The 19,316-nt window shown below is 40.5% G+C and overlaps 1 protein-coding gene across 5 annotated transcripts in view; it reads left to right on the top strand.

Moving 5' to 3' along the window:
• The window catches only part of rbfox3a (RNA binding fox-1 homolog 3a), a 173,127-nt gene that overhangs the window by 66,691 nt on the left and 87,120 nt on the right, over window positions 1-19,316 (top strand). For all 5 annotated transcript variants that reach the window (XM_070858201.1, XM_070858204.1, XM_070858202.1 and 2 more), the window contains 2 exons: window positions 9,436-9,489; window positions 15,693-15,785. In XM_070858201.1, the coding sequence (XP_070714302.1) occupies window positions 9,436-9,489; window positions 15,693-15,785 (147 nt within the window). The remainder of the gene's footprint in view (window positions 1-9,435; window positions 9,490-15,692; window positions 15,786-19,316) is intronic.

Raw genomic sequence — 19,316 nt, forward strand, 5'->3', positions numbered from 1 at the left:
ATCCTCGTTTCGAGGGACTGCCTATGATGATGATTTTTATATTTACATTATAAATTCCTGTCCAGATTTATAATGGAAATTGCCTATGTCATTGTTGGCCCACTAACCATGTATGGCTAGTTGAGAATCCAGATGTGGCTCATTGCATTTCTATTTAGCAACTAAAAATGAGTAATAGACACCATCATTGGGCATGTGATCTCAATGCGGTGTACTTTAATCTTTAATGCGTTTGTTGGTGCAATGGTAAGATGAAAAGCACAATGTGCGAGTGTTATTTGATTGGTGTGAGCGCTTTAAAACTTCCATGGTTGCTGACTGATGGTATTGTTAAATAAATACATTTACTATCCGAGGGACTGCCTATGATGGTGATGATTGTTAAATAAATACATTTATCTGTATTGTGTAAGTTATGTAAACCATTTTCTGCGGAAGTCAGTGCATGCAGCTAAAACGATACTGCTGTTGCAATTTCCATTGGATAACACTAGCCTATGTAAACTTGGCAAGCTTTAATTACCCCCTCCCATCAGTGGTGGCGCTGTACTGCTTCTACTGAAAGCTTACTGTGAACATAGGAATTCATCGTTAAAAAGGGATTGTGACAAAGTAAGATTTTTAATGTATATTGTGTATTGACAGCACTACACAATTAAAGGCATTAAATTAATTTAGATTCTGCTGCTATACATTGTTTGACTGCCAGTATTTTATGATTTTTTTTTCACTGAAAAGTATCCGTTTCACATCTCTGCTATTTTAAAAAGGTCATGTAGATGTAGCTTGGCTGTTACAATGCGGGAATAAATTCAAATAAATATTTCCATTTTAGGTAGTGTACTCTGGCTCAATATATTAATGACATTCTTGTGTCTGTTTGTGATTCTCATTAAAGTCAGAGGTAAGTGTCAAGGAAAGGAACATTCTTTCCAGCCAGTGACATCTTTAAGCATTGAAGGTTATGTACAACACGGGTGAGCTGCAGCATAAACCCTCTTTGCACGACCAATGGTAGCTAAACGGCAATCTCAGAAGATTCACCTAATCTCCTCTGCTTCGTACTACTGTGATATTTTTATTTCCCATACTTTCTACTTGTAATTAGATTGTGATGCATAAAGATCAGAAAAGCCAAATTTAAGACTTGTTTAGAATTGTAAATTCAGCTGAGTTGAGAACTAGGCTGATAACTCATTAACAGCTTGTATTTATATAGCGCCATTAAAACATCCCCAGGTGCTTCGCAGGAGTATTATCAAACAAAATTGGACACCGAGCCACTTAATGAGATATTAGGGCAGGGGCTTGGTTAAAGAGGTAGTTTTAAGGAGCGCTTTCTGGGAGGAGAGAGAGGTCGAGAGACGGAGAGGTTTGGGGAGGGAATTCCAGAGCTTGGAGCCTTGGCAGCTAATGGTGGAGCAATCAAAATCAGGACTGCGCAAGAGGCCAGAATTAGAGAGGCGCATATATCTCGGAGGGCTGTGAGGCTGGATAAAGTTACCGAGATCGGGAGGGTCAAGGCCATGGAGTGATTTGAAAACAAGGATGAGAATTTTAAAATTGAGATGTTGCTTAACCGGGAGCCAATGCAGGTCAGTGAGCACAGTGGTGATGAGTGAATGGGGCTTGGTGCAAGTTAGGACACGGGCAGCAGAGATTTGGATGACCTCAAGTTTTCAGAGGGTAGAACGTGGGAGATTGGCCAGGAGTGCATTGGAATAGTCAAGTCATTTAAATTCCACAAACTAATTTCACAACCATCAGGAAGATGAGTGAGATCTTCAGCTCCTTTACATGGACTAAAAACGAAGATCTAAGTAGTTACATAAAAACATAAGAAATGGGAGCAGGAGTAGGCTATACGGCCCCTCAAGCCTGCTCCGCCATTTAATACGATCATGGCTGATCCAATCATGGGCTCGGGTCCACTTCCCTGCCCGCTCCCCATAACCCCTTAATCCTTTATCGGTTAAGAAGCTGTCTATCTCTGTCTTAAATTTATTTAATGTCCCGGCTTCCACAGCTCTCTGCGGCAGCAAATTCCACAGATTTACAACCCACAGAGAAGAAATTCCTCAGTTGAAGTGGGATAGATTTTCGCAAGCTTAGGAAGATTGAGTGTTGGGCAATTCTTCTTTTCCCAGAGCAGTGGGCCTCTGGAATGCGTTGCTGGCTGGTGTGCTGGGTGCTGACTTTCTCGATGCCTTCAGGGGAGAGTTGGACCGGTTCACGACTGGGGCAATGATCACATCATATAGAAGATGAATGGCTTCACAGTTAGCAGTGGCAGCTGTGGCTCAGTGGGTAGCACTCTCACCTCTGAGTCAGAAGGTTGTGGGTTCAAGTCAGGGACTTGAGCACAAATAAAATCTAGGCTGACACTCCAGTGCAGTGCTGAGGGTTTGCTGCACAGTCGGAGGTGCCGTCTTTCAGATGGGACGTTGTACTGAAGCCCCAACTACCCTCTCAGGCGAAGGTAAAAGATCCCATGGCACTATTTTGAAGAAGAACAGGGGAGTTGTCCTCAGTGTCCTGGCTAATATTTAGCCCTCAATCAACATAACAAAAAAAACAGATTATCTGGTCATTATCACATTGCAGTTTGTGGGAGCTTGCTGTGAGCAAATTGGCTGCCGCGTTTCCTACATTACAACAGTAACTGCACTCCAAAAGTACTTAATTGGCTGTAAAGCACTTTGAGACGTCAGGTGGTCATGAAAGGCGCTATATAAATGCAAGTCTTTCTTTTTTTTTAAACACACGATCCATGTGATCTCCTGGACTGGTTTTGATCACCTGAGGTATTGTTTCCCTTATTGGCCCAGGCTTTGTCTCTTTTTTTCCCTCTTCCAGGAGATAACACAGCAGGAGATGGGCGGAGTTGGAAGTGTCCAGTCAGGATGCTCCATCTATCAGGCTTGATGGACCAGCTGGCCTTTTCCTGCTCAATAGCTTTGTATCTTTGTAACTGCCTAGTGGCAGGAAAACTGGCCAAGCTCTGCCTAAGGTGTGCAATGCTGTCCACCTGATTTCCCTCGCTGCACTCCACCCAGTTAATACAGGTTGAACCTCCCTTATCCAGAACTCCCTTATCTGGAACCACCCTCGACCGGAACAATTCCCGGCCACTGGTTGGCACATGCGCAGAACTCCGACACGAATAAATTGAAGTCCTTCCTTGCTGCCGACTCCCGCAATCGCTGGCCTGACTCCACGATCCCCCGCCCATCCTTCCCCCCCCCCGCTCCCCCCCCCGATCTCTCTGCCGCACTCCCAGCCCCAAGCCAGCCAGCCCCGATATCTCCTTGCTCAGTACCTGTACCATCCAATTTAACATGACCACCCCTCGTCCGGAAAAATCCCTTATCCGGAACAGGACAGGGCTGCCTGTACTTTACACCCAGGCAATGCAGATAAGAATTTACGCAGAGGCTTCAACTCCGTTTCCCAGCATCCACTCTGTTGAGGCTGCATTTTAAAAACTAGTGCTCATATAGACTACTATGACACCAATTTCCAATCAGAGAAAATAAATCTGTGGGCACAGGGTCTGGAGTGTATTTGAAAGGATTGTGCTTTAATCACATGACCTAACGACCCTGCTACTCAGGAAGTATTCCTTTCTAGTTACCATGAAATGGTTGACTGGTCCCATTTATTTTTTTTAAATGTTACAGATCTCACTTAAATGGTCTGCAAGCTATGTTTTGACATCAGCGATCATTTAGAAAGAGGCTCTGAGAATCTCTCCGCATCTGTCACCTCTCTTCAATGATCTGATGTGTCAACTAAGCACTTTGAGCCCACCGTTTCTCCAGCAGAAAATAGAACTCATAGACTTTTCACAGCAATTAAAATGAGAGTTTTGTAGTAATTAGCCATTTATAATAAAAGCCTTTATTATGTCCTGTCAGAAAAGGAGAGAGATCGCGATGAGAATCTCAACTTGTCTCCAAGGGTTCATTAAGATTTAAAACACAATGCAGTAATTGGACAGAAAATTGATGCCCTCAAAAACAATACTAAAAGAGGGAGAGGGAAGATATTGATAATACAGTGAACAAAGACAAATATTTTTTAGCAAAAGAAATCTCATCTGCTAATTCCAAGCCCTTCATATTGGATCAATGCACTTTATGTTTGTAAAGCCCCATTTCCTCTACATTGCTCAAAGATGACTATAATTTGGATTATTTGGTAGGGTAATCTATATATCTTATTACAAGTCTTGTGTATCGCACACTGCTTGTCCACAAACTTTACTTCCCATCAATAAATCTTGCTTCCTGTTATAATCATGTTTTGACATTGTAACTGCCTATGTAAACATTTATAAGGGGAATTATCAATGTAAACAGTTGCTTGTAACATTTATTCATGATCCAATCGAATCACTCAAAATGCATTTTCAAAACAAATTGAAGTCTGCCTTTTCTCTTAGTACTGGAAATCTATACACGGAATGTAATATTAGCAGTTGCATGGGATTTTGCCCACTGGCGTCCTCCAGCAATGACACTGCCAGAATATGCACACATTTCCGGGGCCCAGATTTGGTGCTGTGGAGGCCCGAGGTTTGCGTTTGGGCCTCATCTGTATAGTCGGGCCAAGCTGTGGGCACTGACTGCTCTTCCACTGGCAGCTGGCTTCACGGAAGAAAATAATTTCCGGCTGCCTGCCTTGTGTGAGCAGGGTCAGAGCGGGCTGAGGGAGGGAGGGAGGGAGCGATTGTGACTTCTGTGAAGGTGGGGAAGCACTGCTGCTCTTACTGGCTCCATAGGAAGGTGAAAAGCTTCAAAAACTTATCTTTGGTAGGCGACTGCAGGGGACGCTGAAAAATCATGAACGGTGCAGGCCCAAACCTACCCCTCTCATAAGGTGACCAATTTGAGAAAGGGGCCCTTTGACAGGCATTAGACACGAAGGGAGAGAAATTCGGGACCGCCCCAATGTTTAGAAGTTTGCAAAATTAGCACCAGGCACTAATGTTTTCAAACTTTAAAAAAATTTGCCGTTTATGCTCCAGGAAGGAAGTGGTGTACTAAATTAGGCGCTCCACTTCCTTTGTGGAGCACAGGAGGCAGTCGGTGGGGTGGTAAGTGGAGCAGTGTTGCACAATGGGCCATGCAGCGCTGTCTCATTGGAAGGCTGCTTCCCTCCTTTAAAGGGAAGGGCCATCGCTGTAGGCTCTGCAAAAGAAGAACTTACCTGCTTCCCGACGGCAGCCGCAATCTGGCCCAATCAGCCCGACGCACTGCAGCAGAGAGCCGGGCTGATCAATTGCTGGCAAAGAAGATCTGAAAAAAATTGAAACAGAGGAGTGACAATTTTCTTTTACTTACCACGGCCACCTCACCTTTAAGCATCGTCCTCAAAGCACCCAGTCTCCCGATGAATGCCTGCTGCAGCTGCCAGTGTTTTGGCCTGGCGATGCAGTAGGGATCGGAACCGAAGTTCGGGTCCGGGGCACTACCAGGGCGATGCGCACGGTGATGATGTCACGATCTCCGGGTGAAGGAGATCGGAGTGCAACACCATACCGCCGCCGCAAACCTCCTGCTGAATATGTCGACCTTCTCGCTGCGCCCTGTCACAATGTGCTTAGCGTCCCATTATCGCCCCCTGGAGGCGATAACAAGAGGTGCTAAGGAGGCTAATTTCTAGGTACATATTTAGGCTTAGGACGCCTTAAAAATTGGTTCCATAATTTGACAGTGGGACCAATACCTGCGCAGATTGGGTGCAGATAATCCATTACTAAATTGCACCTGTTTTACATCCAATAAATGGGTGCAACGTATAACAATTTCTACTCCTAGCCTGCCCTGATAAATCCTAAATTGGGCAAATCTAGTTTTAAGCACCCAATTTCACAACACATTCACAGGGATCTTTATTTGCAGTTTTGGAATGAAATGAAATGATAAAAAAAATCAAATAGAATTGAGTACTAAAGTAGGACTGGAAGCTATTACTGTTTAGTGAGCAACTGTTTTTCTGCCAAAATTGTATTCACTTATCAGAAATAGTCATTGAATCCCATAAGCATTAAATAACAATTTGAACACAGGCAAAAATTCCAACCGAAAAAAAGACAATTCGGTTCACTCTCTGAATATTACAAATTACAGATATGATCTGTGGCTCTGTTCAATTCTCTAATTTGTTTTATAATCAGAATTAATCATTTGCAGGAAATAATTTGTGGAGATTTTGGTGAAGGTGTTTGGAGTGGGAAAGCTTTACAGAGTATTCAGTAATGAAACATGTCCAGGAATTCTAAGTGGAATGTTACTGTGTTTTCTCTAGAAATATTTCTGCTGTACTTTTAACTAAAAGATTTATTCATGATAAAATATTAAGCACCCTTACCTTAGCTTAAACTTAATGCAATATAATGGGAAATTAAATTTAAAAAACACAGAAGCAGTTTTAGAGGCTATAAAATGTGGATAAAATACATGCACTGAAAATTAATTTAGATGAAAAATATTCAGTCATTAGGTATAAATGCTAAGGATATAAAAAAATAGATTATGCTTTTCAATCAATATTCATGGAAATCCTCACTTATGACATGTTTGTTTAATGAGAATACCTGGATAAGACAACTATGGCAGAAATCTCCTTGGTTGCAGATTATTATAATGTTTTGAGGCTTTTTCTGAAATGTAATAAGTAGGGACATTTCAGAACCAACAGAATGAAGGAATTTTTAACCTTTGAAAGGAACAATCGCAGGAGGCTGGGTAAAGAATTGCCCAGAGATCACAGAGACAGGCTTCAGCGATGTCCCTTAATTGGAGAGACCAGGCCCAGAGTTAACCTGGGACCATAGAGGCTGGGTCCAGCATTGGACTTTAATTGGAGAGATTAGGTCTACCTGGTATCACAAGGCTGGGTCCACAGTTTGCCTTTAAGAAAGACATTGGGCGGAGAGAAACTTTGATAGCATAAACCCTCAAGCGAAGAGGCGAGATCCAGAATCAGCACAAACATTGCCACTCGTTGTTGTAGTTCTCACACCAGAGCTGTGGTTCCCATGGAGCAATCAGTTTACTCAAATATAAAACTCCATAAACAACAGCTCATTTTTTAATACAATATATGCAAGCTGTACTATTCCTTTGTAACATGCAGAGAAACAAAACCCAATATCACTGCCAGAGCCTGTTGTTTACTGTGATACCTACTATGAGACAGGAAGATTATTTCCCTGTCATTTTCATATCTGCATCACATGTCCATTGCTTCACTTATGTCAGCTGTGGCTCAGTGGGCAGCACTCTTGCCTCTGAGTCAGAAGGTTGTGGGTTCAAGTCCCACTCCAGAGACTTGAGCACAAAAATCTAAGCTAACACTCCAGTGCAGTGCTGAGGGAGTGCTGCACGGTCACAGATGTTGTCCTTCATGATAAGACATTAAACTGAGGTCCCATCTGCTCTCTCAGGTGGATGTAAAAGACCCCGTGGCATTATTTCAAAGAAGAGCAGGGGAGTTATCCCCGGTGTCCTGGCCAAAATTTATCCCTCAATCAACATCACTAAAACAGATTATCTGATCATTATCACATTGCTGTTTGTGGAAGTTTGCTGTGCGCAAATTGGCTGCCACGATTCCTACATTATAATAGTAACTACACTTCATTAGCTGAGAAGTGCTTTGGGATGTCATGAAAGGTGCTATATAAATGCAAGTCTTTCTTTTTGCGTATTGTACCTGTTGTTCTTTATCCCTGACAACCTCCTGTTGGGTGCAGTCACCTTTTCCAATGTAATACCGGGCTTTTTCATAAATAAAAATGTTTTGCAAAATAGTAGATTTTTGAATTACAGATCTGCATGGAGGAAGGAGTCCCTCATTTGTTTTGGGCCTGTACATACATGAATACAAAATGACTTGTGCTGAAGTGTGTAATGTGTGCACCTGTGAGTATGACTGCTTGTCTATCTTCCACGGTTACGTTCACGCCAGGGTATCCCTGGAGATGGAGCACGCGGTGTCCACCGGTATGCTCGCAACCTTTCGGGAGAGGTGGGTACCAGAGGGACTGGAGTGTACCATCACCCCCGGGAACAAAATTTTTATTTAATTTGGCAAAGTTCCCAGTTGATTTGGAAATTTGAGGGTTCTAGTGCCCTTACTAAAAGGGGATACTTGATTTAAAAGTTCTATCTAAAATAGTTGTAGAGCTGGGGTGGCTTAGCCAGTTATGTGATGTTCACAAGACTCAATAAAACCCCAGCCAGTTAGGTTTGGGGGATCCATGATGAGGCAGGTGGTTATGAGCCTAGTGGATGAACTGGTGATGTGTAGTGTGATTGTTAAACCTTTTGCTAATAAACCAACTAGTTCTTAATAGCAACGTGTTGCTATGAATTCTTAAGCAAAGAATCCATGAAGCAAATACATAACAATGTGGAATCACATACAAATCTGCAGTTCACCACCGCCATTCATTTTTCTACATATACAGTTGTTAGAATGGTATTACGCCTTATACCTGCACCCATGTGGTAATGGATAGGCAATCAAGCCACTACATTGATCTAGTTTTGATTATGTTTTAACTGCAAGCACAAGCTCAAGTAAGTAATATCTATTGACTCCTGAGTATGTGACTGTCTCAGCTCACTTGTTGCTGCCATGTATATGCTCTAGGCTGCATTTCTTTCTTGAAGGGTTATCAGATCCTGATGGAGTGCCACCTCATAATATTTTGAGGCCAAATGTCAGTGAATGAGGATTATTGCTCAAGTGTATGTTGCTTACTTTAGTGATTTTTTTTTTGGTTGGGCAATGTTTGGGATGTTTTGGTGCTTCCCCACATGAAAACGATATATAAATCAGAGCAAATATTGTCACCTTTCTTACCTCATGGATTGAAAGCCATTAATTCTGGTGCAAATAACAATCTCGAGCAGTAATGGTCTCTGTTACTTTAGAGTAAGCCCAGAATCATAAACCCACATTGTTAACAATAAAATCATATGAAATAGTCAAAGTTGAAGAATGCATTTTATATGTCTTTAATGGTTATTGAGTTTTAATGTTTTTAACCTGAAAATTGGAAAGCCTAGTCATGTCATCTTCTTTTCAATAAACTTACAAGTAATTGCATGACACTTTTTAAGAGAAAATTATGCAGTGTTATCTTCTGTGTTGCAGAGATAACCCTATTGTTGAAAAGAATTAACTGAATACTGTGATGCAATTAAATTGATAACTCTCAGTACATGATGCTTCCGTTCCATGTTCAAACTCCTCACACAATCTCTGCTTTCTGCTCCCCTTCAGCACTATGCGTGGCTGTACATTTGCGAGGGAGCAGAAGCTTTTCAGCTCCATATGAAAAGGATTGTTTCTGAAGTTTGTACTTTGTGAATCACAGTGTAATATTTCTAATGATTGCCTCTCTTGTTTCTTTTACAGCAATTTGGTAAAATTTTAGACGTTGAAATAATTTTTAATGAGCGGGGCTCTAAGGTAAGCGACACATTCCAAACTTGTTCGCTTTATCTTTTAAAATAGTTTAAGTAAATTTAACAGAGACACTGTGGGTATGTTGTGTATTGTATGAGTGTACTGAATAAAGTTATTAGACACATAGATACTCATAGGTTATTGAATAAAACACGTTCTTAATTGGACAGCTTTGTCTATTAGAATGCCTATGTGTACATGTCTATTTGACATCAGTAGTTTTTCTGCAAACAATATCACAAATTACCCAAGAGTTATGTGCTCACACTATGGGATCGAATACCCAATGGCCTCAATTGGCAATGCACACAGGTAAACACAAATCTCAATTTGGAAGTGGACTTTAACAGTCTGCTGAATATTTTAGTAATGTGTACCGATGGCATAATTGTGGTAACTGGCGTGGGTGAGCTACTGTTGGATAGTAAAAAGGAGCTCAATTAACTTAGAGCTGTGGCATTCTAGGTTAATGGCTGCTAACAGCTCCATTGTACCATCAAGTCCAGTAACATTAACACGACAGCTCCCTCCATTATGTCAACAGCACTCAGTAATACAATAAAACAGATATCGTTTCCTATTTCCTCACAGCTATTTGTCTTTAACAAGGGTGCAGATGATGAAACACTCTGATGTAAGTGAGCTGGTCTATGTCGATCTTTAATGATCTGCAAGAATTACAATGATATTCTTGCATATCTGAAAATACTAGAGATTACATTGAGGTTCAGCACACAATGCAGCAGTTATGGGCATTAATGGATGTTCTTATTGTTTACTTGGAAAGGCAGTTTTCAATTGTCCCATGTGTTATTCATATATGTTCACATATCATGAAATTGTAAAAAGGAAGTGGCTAATTTCTGACGCATCTAAAGTTTATACATGTTGAAAACTATCCTGACCCTTAGACACTAAATGGGTGTGATAACATTATAATTAAAGATTTTGTGGAGAATTATTTCAGAAGTTACAATATCATAAAGCGTGAATGCTTTTCAGAGGCTGCAGTGAGGTCTGTTGTCCTGAAAGGGTTATGGGGTGAAACAGCAGGTTTAAAAGGGATAATGTGTGAAATTGCAGGATTAGAGGATTAATGTGTGAAGCAGCGGGGTTAGAGGATTAATGCATAAAACAACAGGTTTAAAAGATTAGTGTGTGAAACAGTCGGTTTAAAAGGTCAGTGGATGAAACAGCAGGTTTAGTGGGCTAATGTGCAAAAGAGTCGGTTTAGAGGATTAAAAGGGCAAAATGTTCCCGCTGATAGTAGCTGGACATGGTTTTGCACCATTATTAAACCAATCCCAACTTGCAGCGGAGTAAGGGCAGGAGGAATGGGGCGCTGGACCTGAAGATAGTAAGTGTTACTGATCTGCCATCCAATTCTCACCGCATGAGAATGGCAGGAGGGGGTGGGGGCGTGGGTGGGGTGGGTCATGAGGAAGAGGCCTGTTCGAGATTAGACATTTTTATACTGGCATTGCTTAATTTGGATTCCAAGAGACCAGTATCCATTAGCATTTAAGAACATAAAAACATAAGAAATAGGAAAAGGAGTAGTCCCTACAGCCCATCGAACCTGCTCCACCATTCAATAAGATCATGGCTGATCATCGACCTCAACTCCACTTTCCCGCCCAATCCCTGTATCCCTTGATTCCCCTAGACTTCAAAAATCTCCAAATTTACATTGCTAAATCCAACTGCCGATTCGAGTGGCAGAATCATAGATCCAGCCTGCAACTGGGAGAAGGGAGCTGGACTTCGTAGTATAAATACCAGAGGCAGTGGCAGTATAAAGTGGCTGTTGGTGTTATCTCTGCTTTGTTAAATTATCTGCTTAAACACTACTACTACTTTAACTTAACTATTATTTCACTTCTACATCTACTTACTACTATTACTTCTACTTTACTATAACATTACAATGAAATTCTTTCACCAGCAGGACAGGAGTCTGGTCAGGTGCCCCTCCATTAATCTTCTTACTGTGCTCAGACAATGATTTCAAAAACTGATACCGAAACCTGACGATGCAGCTTTCAATTTTAACGAAGAGGAACAAATAGTGAGGTTAAAGAGATAATAGGCCAAGATGGTCCCATTGGTGGTAGAACCATCAGCACCCATCACAATGAAAAGTCACATTGTGTGAACCACAGTAAAGACTATGCCATGCAATTGAATGCCTTTTAGCCATTCACATGCTGGACTCTTGCCGATGGCCTTAATAAGTGACAATAATCAAAATCTCCTCAATTTTTCTGGTACTAATGTAGTGCTAATTGGCCGCAATTAACTATACAATCTTTTTTTTTAAGTTCCAGAATGTAATATTTCTGGTATACCTTCTGCCAATCAAGGGACATTACATTACCTAGTGAAGGAGTGTAGTTTAGTCCATTGAATGACAGATTCCCATATGTTCAAAAGGGTCCATATGTTTTTAATCAACCACATCTATTCTGAATCATGGAGTAATTTGGAAGCAATGACAGCATGTCTTTAATGTATCTTAGTTGAGTATAAGACTCCCTTTAATATGCTGCAGACATTTTTGACACTATACAGAAGCAACCACTTTAGCTTGTGCAGTAAAGTGTTTATTTTAGACCAGTATTTCAAAAACAACTGTTTCAGAATAATTTCAAAAGTAACAAAAGTATGTAACCTGTATTAAAGTGTAAATACGTTTATTTTACTATGCGTGATTTAGAATGTTTGGTATATTGGTTCCGACTTGTCTATTTTACCTCTGGCCCATTTCAAGGCTGAGGCTGACATTCTGAATATTCAACATACCATCCTTAAACAGAGTAAAGATGACAGAGAACAGGGACTCAAAACACAGATGTGATTAGTCAAATGGCCTGTAGTGTTTTCTGATCACTGTCTTCAGATAGTATAGTATCAGGCGGTCTCTCATATCGAAGATGACCCACTTCCACACAAAAAAGGGATGAGTTCACAAGTGTTTCAATGAGTACAGTCTTGTGCATGTATCTTCCCAATGTGCCACTGCTATCCTCCCACGGACCACCCAATTTCCTAGTGGTGCTAGTATCCTCTTCTTACCCTACACAAATAGAAATAGTTTGAGAAAATCTCCCAAATCATCAGCAATTTGCCTGGAATAGTTGATCATTTTTGTGGTTTTGTTTTTTTAAACAGCTAATGACTTTGATACAAAACAATTTTCTCACCCAACCATATTAAGTCAAATATCTTATGGAAAAAAAACACTCCCCTGTCTAAACTCTTATCTTCCTTACTTGTACAGACAGCAGCAAGATATACCACCACACTGTATCAGAAGATGATAATCAGGAGCACAAGTTTAAAGCTCAATTAGTAGATGAAATTTAAGCCAATATGAACTGCATTTTCAAAGTAAAAAAGAGCACTTGAAAATGAGGCTGTAAGGCTGCCTCAATAGTTGAAGGTCAAATTGTTTAAGCAATTTAACTTGCAAAAGACTATAAACCCCCTTAAGCACGTGATGTACAAATTTATAGTTTACGGTATAAATATGATTATTAGAACAGATTAAAAAAATACAGTCTAATTACAAGGCAATTTAATGTGTGAACTGTGTTTTTCTTCAAATAACCCTCTTCCTTGTCTAGCAGTATAAGTCCAATAAACTTTTATGTATATTTTCTGCCTGCCAACAGGCCTGGAATCATCACAAGGCTTGAAAATGTGCAGTAGCATTTGGCTACTAGAGATAGTAATTTGGCTACTACATTTGAAATCCAGTGTGCTAATTGCTTTTACATGTAAAGGAATCCAAACGATTATAAAGAATGCCATTCTGATCTCTACATATTAACAGTGTAATGACAAATGTTACTTTTTACTCTGTGAAGAATGGAGTACAGGTTACTTATCACTATAATTGCCACATTAAAACACTTCTGACACGTCAAACTTATACAATTTGGACACTGTGACTTTAGAAGCCAGGAAAGCTTGTAATCATGTGCGTGAGACTATAAAACATTTTAATAGATTATTGCATTTGTTAAGTAGACAAGCTGAATAGCTACTATTTTTTTAAATAGAAAAATGCTATCCTTGATTCATAATCCTTAACACAGAAAGCAGAACAATCCCTGTTCAGAGGAGTAGAGTCGCTTGTCCCACGTCTGTAGAAAATGCTGAATTGTTCTGAGAAGTCATCTCAACAACAACAGCAACAACAACAATCCAACATTGTATACTTGTGTTCCATTGATGTGTAGCAACACAATCATTCAAATCCAGATCAATTGTCTTTAGAAGCCTGATACCAAAAGAGTTACCAGACTCAGTGGCATTGATGCCTTGGTTTAACAGAGTTCTGTCAAAGTTACTACTTGAGCCCAGTCCATCATTTTTAACAGAACTTGTCAGCTGAAGTTTCCTTATCTGATTGGAAAGCAGCAAACATTGTGCCAACTCAGATGAAGGGAGCTAAATCAAACCCTCAGTAACTACCAACTATTAGTGCCTGTGTTACCAATAAATAGAGTGGTTAATTCTAAACATGAAAAGCTAGCAAAAACCAATTCAGTCAAGGCAGATAGAGTGAGCATTCAACATTGGATGGCCAAATGGTATATCACCTTCAGCACTAAGGGAACCCATCAATAACTTTGTTGAAAATGATTGATTGTGATGTTATCAACCTTACTCCACTCTATAAAGTTTCCAAACTCCCTTGAGTTACAACCATTCAGGTCTGTGACTTGGTAATCGCATCTATCCTACCCTGGGGAAAGCAAGTGGCAAGGGTGGGTGGAAAAGTTGGCAGTAAAGTGAGAATCCTCAAGAAAGCTTGGCTTTCCTCGCCACTGTTGGCAACTTTCAAGTTCTACAAAGCCAATATCCACTCAAGTGATCCAATATTGTAGCTCTGTTTAGCTGACTACACAGAAATCATGTATAGATCCATGCATACAGTGGACTTGATGAGGATATCCTCTTCAATGCCAGACCCTTTACAACTGTGGAGAGCTGGATGTTGGCTGTCAGTTCTCTACAAGATTATGACATGAGCGCCAGCATGAATTGCTAGAATTTAAACCAAACCTCTATACTGTTGTCAGCAACCACAGGAGTTGCACCTCCACACTCTGTACTACCCCACACACAATACCAGCAGCAAAGCTTCACACATTGCTTTTGGAAGTATCTGCCACGCAGTGTCATCACTCGGAGCTCTCCTTCATACACGCAAGTTCAAACATAGAGTTAGTCATTACATGCTGAGCTAGACTTGTTGAATGTGCATCAAGCTACAGGAAGCTATGAATAACTTGTCCATTTTTATCCAGTACAAATACTACAAAACAAAATTAAATCTGTGAGACATTTGTTTTTATGATTGTCCATGGCTGCCACATATATGATGTGGTATATAATTAAAAAAATATAAAACATAAATTAAGATCTTATGCAACTATTATTTCTCCATTTGAATGTCTGAAGGCATTTTTCTTCCTACACTGCAAAAAAAGCCTATACCATTATATTTATTTTGCATAAACTAAATTCCAGCATTGTTGCTATTTGTTGCTTCAATTTATATGGTTTCAACTGAAGTAACGTTGCTTGTGTCAGAAACTATAGGCATCTTGCAATCAGTTTTGAAACTGAGAAAGTACCTGTACTGTTTGACCTTCTTCCATGAAATTCCCCAAAACGTAATGTAATTGTATTTCAGTTCATTAGAAACTAAACTAAAAACAATTTTCTTAACGTTTTGTAATCTAGTTTACTGGTTACCTTCCAAAAAAGGAATGTGGTGCAAAAGAATTTTATTGGGCACAGGTTGGGCTTAAGAAAAGTAAAATGGTCCATCTAGGTTAGATCCTCAGTTTCTTATGGGCCCCACGATACTTGGGCACACAATCGTGATCTTTCTACTTATCCATTTTTACCTGTGGTGGAATTATCAGGTACAAGATCCTAGCAAATATGAACCACAATTACCGCAAACGTGTAAATAATCTAATTATGTGTTTCCAATTGCTCCAACTATCTCTTTCCCTCTCGGTCTGCTTTCCGTTTCGCATTCTTGGGTCTGGTTGCTCTGTGGTCTCGTAGAATGACTTTGTTACCTTGATGTTCCAGCTGCTGTACATAACGTATCAAAAGACTGTCTTATTCCCTGTATAATCATATGCATGTCTCTCTTTTCCTTTTCTCTTACCTGCATGCAGGGATTTGGTTTCGTAACTTTCGAAACCAGTGCTGACGCGGACAGGGCACGGGAGAAATTAAATGGAACAATCGTAGAAGGTCGTAAAATAGAGGTGCAGGTCCAATTCTTTCTCTTTTCCCCTACTTTAATTGTCTACTTTGTCATTTTCCATTGGTTACTAAGTGTGCGTTTTCCATTTCCTCCTTTCCCACCTTCCATACCTAAATATATTGCCTGAAACAGGTGTCTTCATTTAGCAAAGGAATGGCACCTGGTTTGGTGTTCCTTGTTGCTCTTTCAGTGCTGAGGATGGTGTAGTATTTGAGATCAACAACCTATAAAACTCGATAACATCACAGCTAATAATTACAGCCACTCGGTAATCAAGTAGAACTCTTTTGATTTTATAAGAACATCTTATTTCCCCAAGAACATATGATGGTTACATTCAAGGACCTTCATAAGGACAAGGCCTCACTTGTTTTTTGTTCATTACTGATGCTAATAAAGTATCAAGATCATGTATAAAAAAATGCACTGTAGCAAAATAGGGCCCAGCTCTTTTGAGTTTTCTTCATATAGGGTGATGTCACTTTGATAGAATATTCTACTCTAATGTAGTCATATAATTTTGCCCAAACACTTCCTGTGCTGGGGACAGTTAATATGCCCACTGCCTTGCTTTCTAAAATAGATGCATGGGAGCAACCTCCTCAGCCACGAGCATCACTGAGATGAAAGAGTACGTGGCCTTTCAGTTGAAGATATTTTTAAAGCTTTTACTACAAAGAGTTTTGCAATTGTTCTAAACCATCTTTACTGTTATGTTTTTTTGTTACTCATTTCCATTAGCTTTTGCATTCCCCTTAAGGCTCACTAGTGAACTCTGATATGGAATGAACCCCATGGGAATTAATCTACAGGTCTACACTGTAATAATAATACTCCATTTCTTCAATCTGAAATTTGCAAAGCTTAGCTGGAAGTAAAAAGAATATAAAAGTCCTGGGGTTTCTGCGGTTTCCTTTGCTGCCGCACAGTGCAGAGACTTCCGGAATACAACAGAACAGTATTTTGGGCATTAATGATAGATTAGTACAATTGCTGATCTGAGACCAGTACAATGTACTATACGTTTCAACAGTGGATCAGTATTGATAACCAGGAAGATATACTTAATTGCAGGGACCATTGTAAGATTACAATGAAAATGCTCTCTCTCGTATATAAAAGCAAGATACTGCGGATGCTGGAATCTGGAATAAAAACAGAAAATGCTAGAAATCTCAGCGGGTCAGGCAGCATCTGTGGAGAAAAAGCAGTTAATGTTTCGGGTCAATGACCCTTTTCTTACTCGATTTTCCGGTTTATAATAGTTTTTTGTTGGTATCACAACTGTTACATATGAGTACTGACTGATACATGTGATGGCTCAGCGTTAACAAGCAAACTAAGGTACCAGAGTTACTGTAACTATTCATACTAGTAGTGGCTCCATCATCATTTAAGTAATTGGAGCTGGAGGGTGGGTTCCAGTACTTGAGAAGTATCAGCACTGCTCAGTACTACCAACTAATATAGATAAAATAATTAATTTCCCAACATTGTAGGTACAAGACAGAGGGCCCAAATTTCCCCAGGAGTTGCTCCGTTTTTTTTTTGGAGCAACTTGATTTTTCTGCAGTATCATAAAAATCCCCATTCTGCACATTTAATTTGCTCCAGTGTAAATGAGTTAGTTAGGATTTTTTTGAGTTTCGTTTTTTTTTTCAAAAGAGGGCATTACCAACCACCTACACCTGTTTTGGCCACTTAAGCCAGTTTGGACAGCTAATAGTTGCTCCAAACTAACTTAGGCCAGCGTATGTGGCCACTTGTGGCCGCACAGAAAATCCTTGCGGAGAGTTAAGAAATCAGTGCAGATAGCCAGAGAAAGGGGGCGGAGGGAAGTGAGAGGACCTTGCAAAGCATTATACACCTTCACAACAACAGTAAAGAAGCATAAAATCATCAATAATAAATAAATAAATAAATAAATAAATAAAAAATAAAAAATACAACTTAAGGGCTCAAGGCTGGGCCAAACAACATACATTAGTTCACACAGATTGGCTATCCTATTGACATTAAATGAAAACTATCTTTTATAGTCTAAAATGTTCTGTCCATTTCAACATATTGACACCCAAAATCTAGTTAAACGATGGGTTGACCTGAGAGTTTCTCACTGAAATTAAGCAGCATCAATGCCAGCATGCCTTTGGACTAGCTATGACCTCCATCTCTGGATAGCATATTAACATTTCAGATTATCACTAGCCTTACTCTATGCTGCTAGCTTATTGTTACAAAAATTCAGAATTTAATATTACAGAAATATGTTTAACTGCATCAGAATTGGACTTTTCTTTAAAGACAAAATGCTACCCCTCCCAACCGGCTATAAAAAAAAAGTTCCTTGTATGCGAGTCCCAACGGCTCGTGTTTGCAACTGTGCACACTCTGTTAAGCGATTCATGATGGCTGCTGGTGCTTCTAAACAACAAGATTTCATGAACTCCATGAGAACCTGTCTATCAGACATGCCACTCCTGCTGGAACCCCTAACTTACTTCAACCATGGTTCTGTGTTGTGCAGCACAGTTTACCAGTGCAGTGCTGTTGAAGAGTATCGGGTTGTCCCTTTGGCCAGGGATAGGGGCAGCGAACATCGAGTCATCCCTTTGGCCAGGGATGGGGCGGCGAGCATCGGGTTATCCCTTCGGCCAGGGATAGGGACAGTGAGCATCGGGTCAGGCTCATAGCCTGCAGGACACGCTGGGAGGGCAAGGAGCTATTGCGCATGCGCGCAGACTCCACTCTGCATGCGCGCTGCTGCCAACACTGTTTTTGGCGCAGGGCTATAGCTCCACCCCCACTGCTTTTGCCAGGCCAAGCCAAGGCCTACGATGGTCCACGAAATGAGGAGAATACCGAGGTAAATTTTCGGCGCCATTTGTGGAGTACAAAGTCGATACACCTCAGACAAGTGTGGCGTTTTAACCGGAGGGCCAAATTTTAGCTCAATAATTGCAACATCGAATGCATCTAAAGTAGTGTCATCACAAGCCTACATTTGCTTTGAGGTTTGAATATATTGGCCCTGAATTTGTGGTCGGAGGCGTACCAGAAGAATATGCCTCCAAAATGAAAAATAATCCGGACGCTTCTGGTGTCTCCGGAGCTTCAGAGTCTTTGGGTCCTGGGCCTCAGGGCATACGCCTGCGTAAAGGCCAATGGATCCCAGGGGCACAGGCAGTTTGCAAGTGAATCCAGTCAACCAATCAAAAAGCCTAAAATAAAAACTGAAAATGCTGAAAATAGTCACCATGTCAGGCAGCATCTGTGGAGCAAGAAACAGAGTTAACGTTTCAGGTCAATGACTAGAACAGGAAAAAGTTAGAGATGTAACTGATTTTTAAGCAAGTGTATGGACAGGGAAAGGGGAAGGGGATGAAAGAACAAAAGGGAAGGTCTGAGACGATGGAAGGCAGAAGAGATTAAGAGACAAAAGGGATGATGGTGTGGGGCAAGAGGAGATGGTAATGGGACAAGTTAAGAAACAGAAGAGGATTCTAGATGAAGTGTAAATGGAAATGGCAGA

The sequence above is a fragment of the Pristiophorus japonicus genome, chromosome 16 (assembly GCF_044704955.1).
Source record: "Pristiophorus japonicus isolate sPriJap1 chromosome 16, sPriJap1.hap1, whole genome shotgun sequence".
NCBI classification, from domain to species: Eukaryota; Metazoa; Chordata; class Chondrichthyes; family Pristiophoridae; genus Pristiophorus; species Pristiophorus japonicus.